At 31.5% G+C, this 17007-nt stretch overlaps 2 protein-coding genes across 5 annotated transcripts in view; both read left to right on the top strand.

Annotated features, from left to right (window-relative positions):
* The window catches only part of LOC134257638 (uncharacterized), a 29134-nt gene that overhangs the window by 1295 nt on the left and 10832 nt on the right, over positions 1 to 17007 (top strand). Inside the window, exons 3-5 of one of the 4 annotated variants that reach the window (XM_062740236.1) lie at positions 66 to 354; positions 893 to 928; positions 1551 to 1913. The exons of 2 other annotated variants lie outside the window; for them this stretch is intronic. In XM_062740236.1, coding sequence (XP_062596220.1) covers positions 66 to 354; positions 893 to 928; positions 1551 to 1755 — 530 coding nt within the window. In that variant the 3' untranslated portion in view covers positions 1756 to 1913. Of the gene's footprint in view, positions 1 to 65; positions 355 to 892; positions 929 to 1550; positions 1914 to 17007 lie in introns of those variants that run through there. One more of the 4 variants, XM_062740237.1, reaches the window with a different exon arrangement.
* Positions 8764 to 10755, top strand: LOC134257637 (uncharacterized). Its single transcript, XM_062740228.1, has 2 exons — positions 8764 to 8787; positions 10022 to 10755. The coding sequence occupies exons 1-2, from the start codon at positions 8767 to 8769 to the stop codon at positions 10412 to 10414; spliced, it is 414 nt and encodes a 137-aa protein (XP_062596212.1). The 5' UTR covers positions 8764 to 8766; the 3' UTR covers positions 10415 to 10755.

Raw genomic sequence — 17007 nt, forward strand, 5'->3', positions numbered from 1 at the left:
TTTTCATTCAAATCATATCAAGTTTGCCTAGGTGTGTAATATATTATTTGATCATTCTTAAAAAGAAGAAAACACGGATGTTCTGACGTCATTTCCAGATACCACCACTGATCCCACAACGTCATCAGTAGAGACCACTAAACCTTCCTCTCTACTCTCCACGACGACAACTGAAAACGTTAATTCAACCTCAGTTGTTAAAGAAAACGCCTCTTCAAATGATACCAGAATTTTGCCAAGTTCAACACCATTTCAGTCTATTGACATGACTCTATTGCTTACAGCCGGAATTATTGGAGTTATAGTTCTCTTTGTAATAATACTTTTGTGTGTCATGGTCGTGAAACGTAAAAGGTGAGTTTTAAAGTTTAAACCTTATGACTTTAGTCATTTAGAGTAAGAATGAAGAAAAATGAGATCCATGCACTCAAACACACTGTAAGTTTCTTCCCCATCTTTTATCCCTAAAAACTACATTTAAGCGAAAATAGCTAGTTTGATCACAACCGTTTATTCTGCAATTTTTCTTCTTTATTTCATCTAGGAAATCAAAAACCATACATACTCGGCGACTGCAGAGCAGACGCTCTAACCACTCCGCCATGAGGCGACTCATTCAAAAGTAAAGATAACAGTCGTTAAATAAGAGCTGTGTAGAGTGGCAATTTGATCAAACCCTTCTTTATCAAAGTGGCGAAATTTTAACTTTGAACCCCCCTTCTTCACAAGTCACATTGGAAGAATTTAGAGTTTGGACATTATTTCGTTTTTACTTGTTAAGTGTTAACATTAAGGTTACAGTAATCTTTGTTTTCTGATGCAACGTACCTACATAAGATAGATTAGGGTTTAACAAAAAAATTGATAAGAACAATTATTAAAATATTTTTAGATTGGAGAGTAATCCAAGGAAAGAGTTGCGATTTAGGTAAGGGACATATTTCTTTTTTTTTATTTTTATTATTTCTTTACAAGTTTAACTCACAAACATTCGATGTAAATATACTAGTATTCACATCCTCTGACGTTTCTCTCCTTTATTATGTCTTTTGAAAACGGATTGCAGTTATAAATTTATCAACAACTAACTAGTTAGAACAATTTTAAAGTTTTAAATAATTTCTTTAGAGGTAGACTCTTTTATCAATGGTTCATGTGAATCTTGAGCAACTTTACAAAAAAGATATTTCTTAATAAATAAATTTAAAGTAAAACTCTAGTTTGTTAATGCAGGGACAAACGGTAACGATCATTAAAAATTACACAAAAGCTTTCAAATCCAGTAAAAATAAATTTAGGCATTGAAGGAACTGTTGTCCCTATACTAACGAAGAGAGAATTTTAATGCTTATATTCCTTGCTTCTTAATTGAACTCATCTCTTTTTTCCTTCTTTTTTTCAGACTTTATAAAATAAGAAAGTTATAACAAAAGCCTCTTTTCGTAGCTGTGGGTCTTAAACATCATGTTCGCCATAATATTTTAATCAGAAACTCGAAATAAGAAAAATACAAATATGGAAAACGACGTGTAAGTATTTTTATATTTTAGATACGTGACCGCTGGAGACGTTCAAAGACAGAGTGACCTTGTATATACACAGCTAGAAGTGCCTCTAGAAGGAACTGGGTCAGGGGCAGAATACGTAGAACCAATAACACGGACGAGGAACGAAAATCAAAGAGATTCAATTACATGTACCAACGAAACTCCTCAATACTGTGAAGTAATCGACTTTTTTGAGAGCGATAGATGAAGATCCTAATTCTCAATAACGCTTCAGATTTGATGGATAGATAGAATTCTATGTAGAGATATTGTACAACAAGTTCCATATCGAATTTTGATATCTCAACATTTTTCATACTTATTTTTGAATTTAAAAAAATTTCAAACAATTTTATATCAAAAATCATGAGTGAAAAGAATAGTTTAAATATTGATATGTAATGAGTCCATCATAATAAAAATATTATATTTTCATTAAACTTTTGAAATGATAATTGTAAAAAATAACACTGTGATAATTAAATGTCATAAATCCTTTTTGTCACTAAAACGTAAAGGGGCAAAACACAAGCCTTTAGACACACCAGATGTGGGTTCAGCTGTCCTAAAAGAGTTCGTTTCACTCAAGTCCTTCTTATCTTTATGTATTAATCAGATAACGGAATAATTTGAAGTAAATACAGTATACCAACAATTTGTTAATTGGAATTTCCATCGGTACCAATTGCTCCCCGTTAAAAGAACTAATTTTGTATCCATATGAAGCAGACTTTAACAAAAGTTATTTCCCTTCACATGTCGACATCGAATATTCCAGTGAGCTTGAGACGACATTATCGATATTTTACTAGAAAAAGACGTCAATGGTAACCAAACATCAAAGCTTTACGATAAACATATTCATTGTAACTTTTCAATCGCTAACTTCCCTTACTTATGTAGTAATCATCGGTAGGTGGGTTTTAGCATTCCGTTGATTCAATACGCAAGAGGATACTCTACGTATGAACATTTCCTACAGCAAGGTAAGTAATTGACAAAATGTTGGTGAAACAAGAATATAAAAAATCTCATTTTAAGTCATCATTTCGTAAGATCTATGGTTGATAATGTGAACTTGTTTGCAAATACAATCTAGCATTAAATTAGTGATGACTATCTTTTTCATACTTAGAGTTAGGTCATTATTGTTGCAATGAATTTTGAACAATTTTTTTTTTTTGCGTTATTTCCCGATCATGACAAGAAGCACACGGCAGGGATGAAAGGTGAGGCTCACTCCTACATGGCACCTGATCCAACCTCTTATGTTTTAGAGGTCTGTATTTGCACGGCTCCTTATTTGAATAGATATTTCATCTTAAATTTTGTAATTTTGATTTTTATATTTTTATTTTATTTACATTTGTATTTTATATTAATACAAAGAGTTTTTCGCGGGGAAAACTAAACTGTCTCCGATCCTAGCTGATTGTCCCGTGTTGTTGTTGAGGTTTTGCCTGGACTGGGTTTGCGCGTTGTGCTCAATCCTGGCTAAGTCGAGGTAGTAGTTTTGCCTGTCTTGGCAAGAATAGCAGCAAAAGTTCATGCTTTTGTTCACAAGTTAATGCTATTGTACACAGTTGGGAGACCATAGTACCATATGCTGGTAATATTGGAATATAACTACGTTAGTAGGGAAAAGTGACGATGGAATACCCAACGTCTTTTCCTTTATCACAAAGTTAAGTTTTTAATAAAGTATAAAATATGAACCAAATGAATCGGAATTTTGGTGTCCTTCACATAGGTATATCGAGTCGACATGACTATTGTTTATTAAGCATATTTTGTCAACATAACTTAATGTCAAGTTGAAGGACAATCAATAATTTTCTTTTTCTCTTGTATATTTTTAAAATAATTCTGCCTCATGAGAATAAAAAAACAGTTCAACTAATAAACAAACAGAATAAATGCCTAGTTAAATTTCAAAGATGGTTGGACGACCCTATCTCAATTCAGGACGAGTTCGGATGTTTCTTTTAAACAAAGTAATTTTGTGGATGATTCATAACAAGATATGAATATTTCAAAGTTTCATGTCTATTGAATAAGAAGTTAATTGGCGTAATCTGGCATTTAAATTATATTGAAAAATGATTGTAAACTATTGTAAAGGAATAGATTATGAATTCATTGATTTTCTTAAAAAATTTTATGGAACCTATTTTTTCAAAAAAAAAAAAAAAAAAAAAAAAAAAAAAACTTCCTGGGATTTCGGAATAATTTATAGCAATACAGCATATGCCTTTAGTGCGCAAAAGTGTAAACAGGAGTAAGGATAAGGGTTTGATAGATCATTTACAAGACTCGGCAATGTATCTGTGTCATTAAAAGTTTACTATATAGTGCATGCACTTAGTTTTGTGCATTTCCGTGCACATTGTAATATAGTAATGAAGCCGGATTTCAATGCAAAAAATGCTCTACCCCCTCATGAAAAGAGTTGTAAAAAATCTTTTCAATGCTAAATTAATAACTAAATGACCTATCGTTTGTATTTCAAACGATATTAGCGAAGCGACGTTCGTCACTGCGAGCTCTTAAAGCAACGCCTGTGCGAAGAGAAAATTTGGACTACTGCACACATTCATTCATTCGATAGAATTTTTTGACGCAGTAATTTGGACCCACAATGCATCACTTGTTAAAGCTACGTTCTCGCGAGAATAGCAACAAAAGTTCAACTAAAAGTAAGCATGCCCTGATTTAATGGATAGATATTGAAGATAAATAGTTAAACGAAACGTTCTTCATTTACTTTCAGCACTGTTCAGACTTCTTTTTAGAAATGTAACATACGAGGGTTGATCCAAAAGTAATGTCACAACTTCGATAAAATCGCTATCCATCGACGTAAAACAACAAAATTATAAATGATGAAAGCTATATTTATTTCAAATCAGACCTGAAAATTTCAATTCAACATGATTTATATTTTTCAAAATATCGGATTATATACAACGTGCGATTATGGTAGTCGCCGCAGCTAAATAGCGTCATATGACGGATACGCGCCGTCATACATTTAAACGCTTCCCTTCGTTTCATTAAAAAATATATGATATCCACGAACACGTTCACAAATTTCACTTTCTTACCCTTAGTTCCCATCGTACACTCATTTTTTTTATAATTAATTCTGTCAAAATTCATTGAACAGTAGTAAAAGACCAACTTAAAATTTCACATATCGCTCTATCCGTCTGTCTATCTGACAACGTCACGCACCATTGAACATTTCCGTCCGCCCTCCCATCTTTCGGTTTTCTTGTCATCTGCTGAGCATTTAATGACCCATCACCCACCGAAAATCGCTGAAACCATCTAAACACGTCTCTTATTTACATTCTTTCCTCCGAAAGTCTGGTGAATCAACGTAACTGTCTCTACTGGCGATTTCTCCATTTTGAAGCAAAAATGCATTACAGTTTGTTTTGGCTTTTTTGTCCATTTTGACATTTCCTTTTTTCAATGCACCAGAACAAATCAACGATGTTTTTTTTTTTTTTAAAAAATTGTCAGTGATGTCATATAATTTTCAATTTAAGACTAGAAAATGATGTAAATTTTTGTCTTTTAAAGTATTTTGCGTTTAGGCGCTTTTAAAAGATGCTTTTTAAGTGTTTGTCTTTTTTATACTTAAAAAAGTACACTTAATTTGTCACGTTCGGTTTTGACGCGGCGACACCCCCTACATGTATCTTATATGTTTTTTACATCTATAAAATAAATTCAGTTCAACATTATTGAATGAAAAATTAAAGTTTAATTAAATTTATATTTGTGCATCTTTTGGTATATAATATTTGATAATATGACGCCAAATATAAAAGATATGGACACTGTGACACTACTTTTGGATCAACCCTCGTACATACGACGTCATATGACGTCAGAGTCTAGACGCACCAAATGTCACTTGCAGTTTGACGAACCCGATCTAAATTATAACAAAATAAATATCTGCGCTCGCAATAACGGTCGCACCGTCAACATATAAATGTCCAAAATGCCAATTATACTTTTAATTAAAATTAGATGAAGGTAAATTGTTGGCGAGGATAGAGAGTCAGTGTGCATAGTTCTTGAACACTCTCATAAATGGTGATAAACATGTTTCATTCTTTTAGGCAATTTCTACCATCTCTTATAAGTGAACTATTCTTATGAGGACCAAAAAACGGTCGGAGATACAGAAGATAGACTCAAAGTAACGTTTATCAGGGGGATGTGGGGTATCATAAAAAAAGATAAAAACTTGTAAAAAGTATGAACACTTAAACTTTAAAAGAAATATACATATATTTCCTCAAATGAAAGCAGTGTATAACATGGACTTTTAAAAAATCTTATCATACCGTTAGGGTTGTTGTGTACTTAAAACGTTTCAAAGTCTTGTTAGCCCATTATAATCGCTGAATTTCGAGGCACTACCATGCAATGTTGCACAATAAACTTCATTGGGGTACATTTAATAAAACGAATTTAATTTGATTAGTACATAAAAAACAGTTCCCCTCAGTGTGTAAATATCATGCAGGAAATGTTGGTATTGAGTTTTTATGTAAAACGTGTCTCTGATGCCCAGACCTCCTAGTTGTAGTACTACTTTCATCATCCTACTTAACATCAATCTTGACTTGATGATGTTACTACTCTATGTTGACAAATACGAGTAATTAAAATGTTTGACTTAGTCACACTTTCCATCGTTGCAGGAAAATACTAAAATAGGTTACAATGTTACATTTTTTACGTAGGATGTTTAAAGTAAAAATATTTTAAAAAATAAAAAAAGGAGGGAACACTCATCAAAAAACCAATTTGTGTTTAGAGTTTAAAGAGTGGATTCCTTGGAAGCAGATATTGTATACTGATTATATATCGTGTTTGATTTAAGTACAATAAACTTATATTTTGTTAATATATTGAGAGGTATTCTTAATCAAAATTTATACCGTAAATCTGGAAATTTTTACGTCGATTTTATTTTGCGAATTCGAATCAAAATGCTGTTGATTAAATTTTACGTTTCAAAGTTTTGCGAATGACCACTGCTTTGTTTACATTTTCTTATTGGTAATTTATTTTTAAGAAAATTATTTTTGCGAATGCAATGAACTTGCAAATTTGCTAAAAATTTATCTACAGCAAAAATTTCCAGATTTACAGTATACATACTGTATTGATTTTACATGTATTACATAATAACAGCAAATTTCCTGTGTACAATGAACAACAAAATTGGCAATGGGATATCCCCTGATTGCAAACAATCTTCAGTTTGGCAAAACTATATAAACAAATAAAAATTACTTGTCAAAAACAAAAGTAAACCGCTACGAAAAGAGGTTTGCAACAATACAACGCCAAATAGAATTACATGATAACGTGCTTATGAAAGAAGATTTTCTCAGGATATCTTGAAAAGCGTTGTCTTATTAAGTAAGTTGTGTTTTTATATAAAGAATGCAAGATTAATCCATACATGTAACTTTTTATTAATGGTGTTATTTTTATGCTTACTTAAAACAAGTCACATATAAGTTTTTATATTATATAGGTTTTAAATGAAAATATTCAATTTCAGTTTTAAACAAACCATATGTCGATATTAGAGGGTGTAAACTGTTCCCGTCCAAACATCTGCCGTGACGTGTTTCTTTCTACACCATACGCTAGGAACGTCACAAAAATAAGCACAACATCCTGCGTCACTTTTGATGATCAACAATAGCCAACAACAGTGCATTTCAATGGAAACAAATCAAACAAAATATTGAACAATGTCAGGAATTGTTATGACGGGGTAATTTATGTGTTTCCAGGTATGTTAAAGTTTTATTGTAAAAACAGACATGTTCTCGTTAAAACATAATGTATAATTTTCTTTACTTTTATTACCTTTTTACTCGCTTGGTTATTTAAATGGTGAACCTAAATGGATCAAAGTTGACTCACTTTGTTTAAAGTGTGCAAGAGTGTTATTGATAAAAGATGAGGTATTCACAAATCATGCAGACTAAATAACTTCTTTGTTTATACTGAGTTCTTGTGTACAATTACAATTGATTTACCCCACACAAGTATATATGAATAAAACATATTGAGCCAACGAACTGTATTCAAGATCAAAAGTCCATAAACAATACAAAATAGGAGCAGAGAAAACACGGACCTCAAAAACATCAGAGCTGGGATCAGGTGCCGTGGAGGAATGAGCATCCCCGATCGGTCACATCCGCCATGTGCTCCTTGTCATTATCGGAAAATAACGAAAAATCCGTCGTGAATTCAGTGTATAAATAATGGACTCACAAGTAGTATGAAATACGTTAATCAGCAAAAAAGATTAGAAACGGCAATTAGTACGAAAAAAATGGCTGAAAAATTTGTATGAAAAACGTCAGTCAACATTCATCTTTGCGATAAATTATTTTTGTTAACAAGATCATTGTATCGGCCATGGGATTTGCGAAATTTTTTACATAAAACGGTTGTTGATATCTTGTCTTATCAACTTATTTGTCGATGACTTGTCTCGTTTTGGAAATTGTTCGTACAAAGAGCATGTTTTTTTTTGCTTATTAATCTTGCACCTGATCCCATCTCGGTCTATAATTGCTCTCCTCTCAACTGGTAATGTACAATTGAGATTGCTTGGATATTGTTCGTTATCTTCATTTTTCATGTATGCTCATCGCTTGCAAGTGGTGTTCATTTCTAGCAAAGTAGCCCACAATTTCATTTGTGCAAGCAGTAATACTCGAATACCGGGGTATACTAGTTACCAGTGGAATACAATCTTTATTAAATACTTGAGGAGTAAAACAACAAAGTCTTCTAAGTGATCGTTTATTGTCTTGAAGATACTGAGAAAGAAACATCTACATCAGCTGGTAGTCAATCTAAAGTTCCTCCTGAAATTTTATACACAAAATCAGCAGAGTGTGAGACAACATTAGGAAAGAATGTTTTGGAGACTCCTGAGATGCCAAACGACAATCCTAGTATTATAGTACCTGTTGTATCGGTCTATTTATCTTTGCTTGTCATTGGAATTGGAATATTTCTATTACAGATATAGGTATTGATGTAAAGCAAAGTGGTGTTTTATTTATATCTGCATTTTGTAACATACGCTTTGATGTAATTGATGAAAATAAAATTGAAGATAAATGGTAGGGATTTGCTTTATTTTGTCAGAAAATTGATGAAAAGCGCAAACAGACAGGTATGGTGTTGTATTATGCTTTTATCACAAATGCTTTATTATGCTTTTATAAAAACAATCACCTTTTAAACAGCTAAAATATGCTGAAACTCTTAATGTTCATATTGTATTTTTGTATTATTCCTTGCATTTCCATTCCGCCTTATCAAACATTTAAAATATACATATTAATGGGTAACATTCATCGCATGCAGAGTTATATAATATGCTTCCTCATTCACTGTGTTAGTTTCTGAATAAAATTAAGGTAGGTCCGTACTTTCAACATTTTCTGTCAAACTGATCATTTTTTAACTTGAATACCTTGAATATATAAAAGACAAATATTTGCAGATTAATTTTCATACAACTTGTCTCAGAGTACATACCTCTAAAAATTCAACAGCCAATATTAAGCATAAGGATGTGTATCATATCTTATTTAGCTATGCACCAAATCACATCAAATTTATATCAAAACTTGTGGAAACAACAAAAATTCATTTGCCAGGAGAATATTTGAAATATTTCCTGGAAAACATTAACAAATTGTTGTTTAAACTGTCCACGTCTTTAAGAATAAATTCTCAAAATATCCTTATTTTTAACAATTCTCAAAATCTAAACTGTTTACATGCATTTTTTCTTTAGAATTAGTAAGAATTATATCTAAGGTTAACGAAAACACTAACTTTATTATGATTGACCAGAAAATTTAACAAAACAGCTATTTGAACACGTATACCCCCATTTTTGGAATATCAAAGTTTTCAATCATTTTTGCAAAATTTAAAAAGAAAGTAAAATTTGAAAAGATGATATAGGCCTAAAATCTATAAAAATAGATCTCAAGTTAGTTTGTTTAAAAAAAATAAGAAGGGTTTAGGTTCATAAAGGCAATTAAGAATTTTGTGTCTGTGTATCATAGTGTATGTGCTAAAAACATATAAATCCTATGGACAGTGTAAAGTGTTTTAAATGTCCATAAATAGTATATATTAAATGCTTTGTATGCAAACTGACACTATACTTAATAGATATATATTTACTAAATTATTTTCAAGCTTCCAAAATATTTTATTTCAATAAAAAGTGATAATCAGAATTTTATATTGGTGTGTAAAATTAAAACCGGATCCGTAAAAGTATGGACCTTCCTTAATAATAAATAAAATTACAATTTACCATAGTAACACTCATTATCAAAATTCTAATGAAAATAAACAACATATATTGAATTTAAATAATATTTCAGTTTCTAGATCACCACGAATATTCCACTGTGAATGAATCACAGAGAACCCAGACTTCTAATGACAGTCCAATCAGACCAGCGACCGATTACTATTTTGTGTTAGAGAAGGAAATGATATCGAACGGTACACAACAACCAAAGGATACTCAGCTAAATGTTCAACAAACGACATCAAGACTTAGTACTGGCTTTGCTTTAGAACACAATGATGATGTCGTTAATGCTTATGAAACAGTTGAAGACGCTAATCGAATGCCAAATTGTAACATCCAGGTGGTTGATGGTGTATATAACACATTACATGCAGCCGAGGATCAACTGCACACTGATTCAACAGATAACTACAGTCATTTCAATGACTTCAATCAAGAATACAGTCATTTAATTACATAAATAGGATTCTGTGAGAGGGACGACTGTCTTTATTGTAATCGCAATCATTTCTAAAATGTCTCTCTTTTCTAGCGTTTATTTAAAACAGAAAAGGCAATTGATTTTGTTATCAAAGAGACATTCAGTGTTTTTTTTTAAAGTTGCACAAAAACATGTTATTATATAAGTATTTTTTTTTACCAGGCTTTGCAAAGCGGGTCTGTTCCTCACATCTTCTATAAAAGACATTATTCATTATTCATGTTATTGATATAACTATGTTTGCATTATTCCATTTTTAAAGAATTTTTCTTCATAATATCTCGTTGTTGGTTTTAAATAGCAATATTGTACATTCGTTAATTTGTTAATTCATTCAAGTTTGAAATAATATCATCCAGATTTTTTTCGCGTAATCTTTTATTCACGATTCGACAGTTTGAAATCAATTTCGGAGGTTTAAAACTTATACAAAGAAGAAAATTGTTCTCATTGCTAAATATTCGCGAGATTAACACGGTCTGCAAACTTGTGGATATTTTTCGTATGGGAATAAAAGCTGGTTAAATAGCAAATATATCAAATTTAATAATCTGTCAAATTTTGTTTTCATAATAAAGACTGGGAACAATGTTTGTATTTGCTTATCTATTTTCCCCCAAATCAAATTCTTAAAAGTTTTCATTGACAACGGGAGAAACCAGTGTTCAGGAGTGCTTACTCCTCATTATCCACGGGGTTGTATTTTTACCCTCTTCACCATTTGTATTCCAAATTGTATTGTTTACATTTTACAAAATATCAAATGTTGATGTTATGCTGAATATTACATGACAAGATCTTCATTTTGTCATCACCTCTACTATAACGTGATATAGAAGTTTTCATAGCACATTGTAAAGATCTTACTGTTTTTATCATATTTTTCATGGAACAAGAACTATTTGTTTACTATTTCTGAACTATTTATGTTTACAAGAACTATTCTTATATCTCTTTACCAGGTTTTTTTGTCAATTTATTCTTAACTGATAATTGTATCTTATGAGGAAACTTTTAAGAAATGCTAATTTAAAGACTGTCTATTACTGTGAAAGTGTTTTGTTTATTGTTTCGGATTGCAAATTGAGACGTGGCTCAAATTAAAAATAGTTCTGTTGTTATAAAAAGAATTCATGGCGAATACCAATACGTTGTGTTATACATGTATATAATTCAACAGCGATGAATAACAGCGGCCCAAAACCGACACCATTCGACAATGGTAAGTGGTATGCATGTATGAAAGGAAAGTATGAATCCTTAATTTGCGAAAGCAACACAAAATTGCATCATTTTTTAAAAGTTATTTGTCATCTCAAACAGTATGCAACATTAAGAAAATAAACGATGGACTCAATTTGCTTTTCTCCACTCTTAAGATGATGACCAAGAGTCAAGTGAACTGGAAATGTCATCATACTTCCTAAACACTTATGAATGTGTATAGAAGAAGGGGAGAAAGTCGGTCGTCCAGATCGAATTATTATTTTGCCCCGAGTATCCGAGCTAATGGGAACTGTCAAATAAACAAGGTATGTTATATGTATCAATTACTCTCAATTTACATACTCGTACAAATGAAAGAACGTATCCGAAAATAGGCAACTGATCAAAACTTCTAATAAGTATTTGTTTAAATGGACTTAAATAAACTGATTAACTGATGTTTTTTAAATATGAATATGAAACAATATGAAACAATATTTACATTTGCAAATGTTTTCCTTTATATAACACTACTGAAAGCAAGCGTCTTTATTTAAGAAATAAGGTATCATTTTTTGGGTTTTATTGGGATGTAAAACGGGTTGGCACATGATCAAATCTTCCATAATTCGGGCTTTATGGGATTTGATCATGTGACCAACTCGTTTTACATCCCAATAAAACTCAAAAAAATGATACCTTATTTCTTAATTAGCGTCATTTCATTACAACTGCTACTGTTTATTACTTGTCCTCCATTAACACATCAGAGATACTTAATGTTGTTTTAAAAACTAATAACATAATTTCTCAGTCAGTTATAAAAAGAATAAATATTCTGATGGCTTGATCAGCAGTAATGGACAGAGTTACAAAATTTATATTTAACCAAAACAATACAATTTTAATTAAATATCGTTTTTTTAACAATTAAAAAGGACAAATTAGAACCAACTTTCCTAAAACCGTTTGAAAACGTGAGCCGAGCAGCTGACTCAATTGTCATAGGTTTTTGACCAGTAAACGAAATGTCATCGTTTAATCTGATGGTAAGCACTTAATGTTGTTAGTTTAGTATCTTTCGACATTTCACTTCAACTACATTTCTGGTGTGAGTATACTTAGCTGAAATAAGTACTGGGAGGCTCAATTCGTATCTGTATCTCTAGCACTTTGAATCAATAGCCGAGAAAAAGATTTCACTAATTTGAGTACCCATGTATTACGTTTTACCATAGCTCCATTTCTCTTCAAAATTTTCAGAAGAACCATGTCGAGATACCTATCCGTAGAATGTCTCATTCCAAACTACTGTCGTCAGATTTACCTTTCCGTACCAAATATCGCCGGGGTAGCAAATGTCGATTTTTCTTCGTGCAATGTTGCTGACAAAGACGGGGGTATCAGCGAAACGACAGTGTATTTCCAAGGAAACAAGTCGTCAGCGACATTTGTGACCATTCGTTGCTGCGGCGGGGTGATGAATGTGTATTTAGGTAAAGTATTCTTCCAATATTTTTGTTTGATGTTATTGTAGATATGTGTTTATGTTTTCCATAAAAATGATGCTCAAAACATGTGTTTATGTTTTGAGCATCATTTTTATGGAAGTCCACCTTACAGACTTGAATGGTGTTATTTAAAAAATAAGATATCATTTTTAGGGTTTCATTTGGGGGTATGACATGAAGTCGGTCGCATGATCAAATTCTATAACGCCCGAAGGGCGTTATAGTAGATTTGATCACGTACCAACTTCATGTCATACCCCTATGAAACTCTAAAAAATGATATTTTATTTCTTATGTTTATATTATACTTTTTTATTCAAGTTTCAAAAAAACATAGGCATTATATACACTTTGATTTTGAAATGCAACTTAAAGTATCTACGACAACATCTGATGTCACAGTCGGAACTTTCCAAATTGCTAGTGCAGTTTGCTTTCCATATGCAAGAAAGTCTTATCATGTGACAAACTGTCATTGAAAATTGAATTTCAATTTTATTAGCACTCTTATATAAGGAAAGACATCAGCAAATGTAAATATTGTGAAATATGTGTTCATTTTTTAGGATCATTCATATTAAAGTCCGCATTACAAACTTAAATATAGTTCCTATGTTTAAAAAATAGTTTAAGTTCTACTCTGACCGTTTTTCGTATCTTTCAAGTGTTTCATTTATTTGTACTTTATTCCCTATTTATAAGTATAAATGGACAAGAACGACTTCATACTTTAAATGATTCACTTTTCTTTAAAGATATGAAGAAAAATTCCTTGTCAGCTGACCATGTATCGAAAGCGTCTGATTCACTTAATGCATTCCTGACGAAGACAGCGACGTATGAGGTAACATCTAAAGGGAATATTCCAGAGATCGCAGACGTGCAGTACGGCCATTGGAGTTTTATTGTTACTGTCATAATGATCTGTATGGCACTGCTTAGTGTCATCTGTGTCGGTTCTCTCCTATACAGGCGTCATAGGTGCGTTACATGTAAACACCTTTTTGCATCATCAGTTGAAAAGTGTTAAGAACCATTTATATAAGCATCATCAGAATAACTTTTGTTATATGATGTTAAGTACTATTTTTTAAGATAAATGAATTCAGAATTATTTTGTAATTACATTTTGTATACTAACTTAATGTAGCGGTCAGCATATAGAGAACTTATACTACCTCGCTAATCAGCCAGCTTTTCTAGTGACGCGATATCCCGCTATTTTATGCAAATTAAGCAATAGCGAGTCTGAATAATCCTTGAACAGTGTAGTTTGTATCGATATCATCATTTTCAAAATGTTCAATACCGTCTAGGTACGTTTAAGGGTCCTCCACACCATGTGACTTGTGACCTATATAGAGAAAAAATACTTCCAAGTCTGTGTTGAATGTTGATATTTTTGCACACTAATTTGTGCGTTTCAATAATACATTACTTCATTGTGTGTTTATAAATATTGATAAAATAGTGTGTTTTTCTAGTTTTCCTCTTTTATATCTGTCCAGTATAGTTGCCAATAATGAGTAAATATAGTATAGTGACGTATGCAGAGACTTGCCAAAGTTTTTGAGTCCCGGGCAACAGGAAAGATAACTCCAAAAAGGAACTTTCATACCAGAGATTTCGAAAATATTTTTCTACATCAGTGCATTGAATTTAAATTCAATTTGTTGATTTTATGTAATTCGTTGATTTTTCTTCTATACAAAAAGTGTCTTCATTGATTTTTCTTTAGATTTATCTTAGAGAAAATGAGTTTTATGTATTTTTTATGAATTAAATAAATTTCTCTAAAAAATATGTTGATTGATAAAATCAAGTTTTATGCTTATTCTTTGAGCTTTAAAATATACGAAGGGTAAAACAAAATTTGTTGTGCTAGGTATTAAAACGCTTTGGGAAAAATATCTTAAATTTGTGAAATTATTATTTTAAAAATTCAGTATAAATAATGTTTTAATTCCTAGTCAGTTTTTAAAGGTTGATATGCTTGTTATAAGTAATGCTCAATAATATGAGAACATAAGTTTGGTGTGTGTGGAGGACCCTTAATATGTTCTTACGAAAATTAGGAAATCCTGATATGATAGTCTCAATTTTATTGTATTTTCAGAAAAACAAAATGTACAGTTAAAGAAGAGGTATGATTGTTAATGTTTGACACTGGACATGTATTTGATAGATTTAATGTTTTTTTCTGATGATCACTAGACAACATTTTATTTTAATCTAGAGGCTTTCTTTTTAGCCTAGCATATTCAAGTACACGTACAAATTATGCAAAAACAAATTTTAGAAATTTATGATAGTTTAATAATTTAGTTTCCAGATAGTACTCACCACCCAGCTAAAGAAGACTCAGAAATGTCCGAAACACCAAGGATTGAATTAACAAATACTGTGAAGGATAACTATTTTGTGTTAGAAATAGGAGATAAATTCGACAGTGATTTATCAGCAAACATAAATTCTGCATTGAATGGTGATAACGAAATGCCAGGAAATATTCTTACATCGGAATATATGGATATCGTTTATGAAACAACTGAAGTAAATTGTCAAAAAGTTCCCGATAATGACCTTAAATGTGACTGTGTCTACAATACTCTACATCAAACCATGGTCTCTACAAGTGATGCAACAAGTATTAGTAATTACAGTCATCTTAGCGATTTTAATAAAGTTTATAGTCACTTAAACGTTGATTAGATGACTTTGGTGGTTTGTATAATAGGATAATTTTACTTACAAAAGTGTTTGAAACTTGAATAAATAGCGTAGAACATTTACTAGACTAGACACTTACTAGACTATGGCATGTCATTATGGCATGATTTGCATAATGCATGATAATAGAGGGTTATAGGTGAATATTGGCTCAAGTTGGCTAAACAAATGCACGAGCTTGCGAGTGCAATTGTACAGTCAACGAGTGCTTATAATTATCACCAATATATGTTCAATATAACTCCTTTATTATATAGCTAAAATGTTTCCTCATAATCTATGATAATCATTCTAACTAAAAAAACTCAAATTACTATTTTTTAGTATCGGTATTCAAATTAACGCCTGTCCTGTAAGTGTTCAATATCGCATCATTCCGATGACCCTACAGAGCGTTATGATTTGCTTATTTAGGTTTTAATGGGTCTAATACGTGCTTAATTTTCAATAAATGAATTCATTTTTGTGTAAATATAAACACATCTCACTTAGATGCCACTTCCTTCCTTTAATTTAACTCTGAGAATTTGACCAGAAGACATTTTTTTGTTTACAATGGGGCGTTCCATATTGAACGCTCGTATTCGGAATGTTTCGGGCATACTCATATACGTTATACAAACTCAATAAAACGCCAAGATATTGAACGCTAAAATTCTCTAGATTTTCCTAGTATTTTATTATTGACCATTTATTAGCTATATAATAATAATAATAATAATAATAATAATAATAATAATAATCGATTAGTTTTCAATGACGTACGTCGTATTAAGATAACAAACGGTAACCAAGTTCATATGTCCATTTGTAAATAGCAATACAAATAGTAAGGTTACAAACATGAACTATCAACACATCAGAGGTGATCAGGTACCATCGAAGAGAAGACAATCGAAGATACAGCCGCCTTGTGCTCAAAGTTATGGTTGGATCAACGGAAAAATCCGTAGACAAAATAAAGTGAAGTAAGGGGTTTAGTAAACATTTATAGATAACAGGAACCCGCTGCATGTCATTTATGTCAGGATTTTTTCATGTACCTAAGGAATCCTGTATGAGATATTGGTTTTCCTTATTTTGGTCATGTTAAAAAACGAGACTAAAGGTCCTCATTAAATCTGT

Source organism: Saccostrea cucullata, unplaced genomic scaffold, assembly GCF_032062105.1.
Source record: "Saccostrea cucullata isolate Sc308-1 unplaced genomic scaffold, CSIRO_AGI_Scuc_v1 ctg7270, whole genome shotgun sequence".
Lineage (NCBI taxonomy): Eukaryota > Metazoa > Mollusca > Bivalvia > Ostreida > Ostreidae > Saccostrea > Saccostrea cuccullata.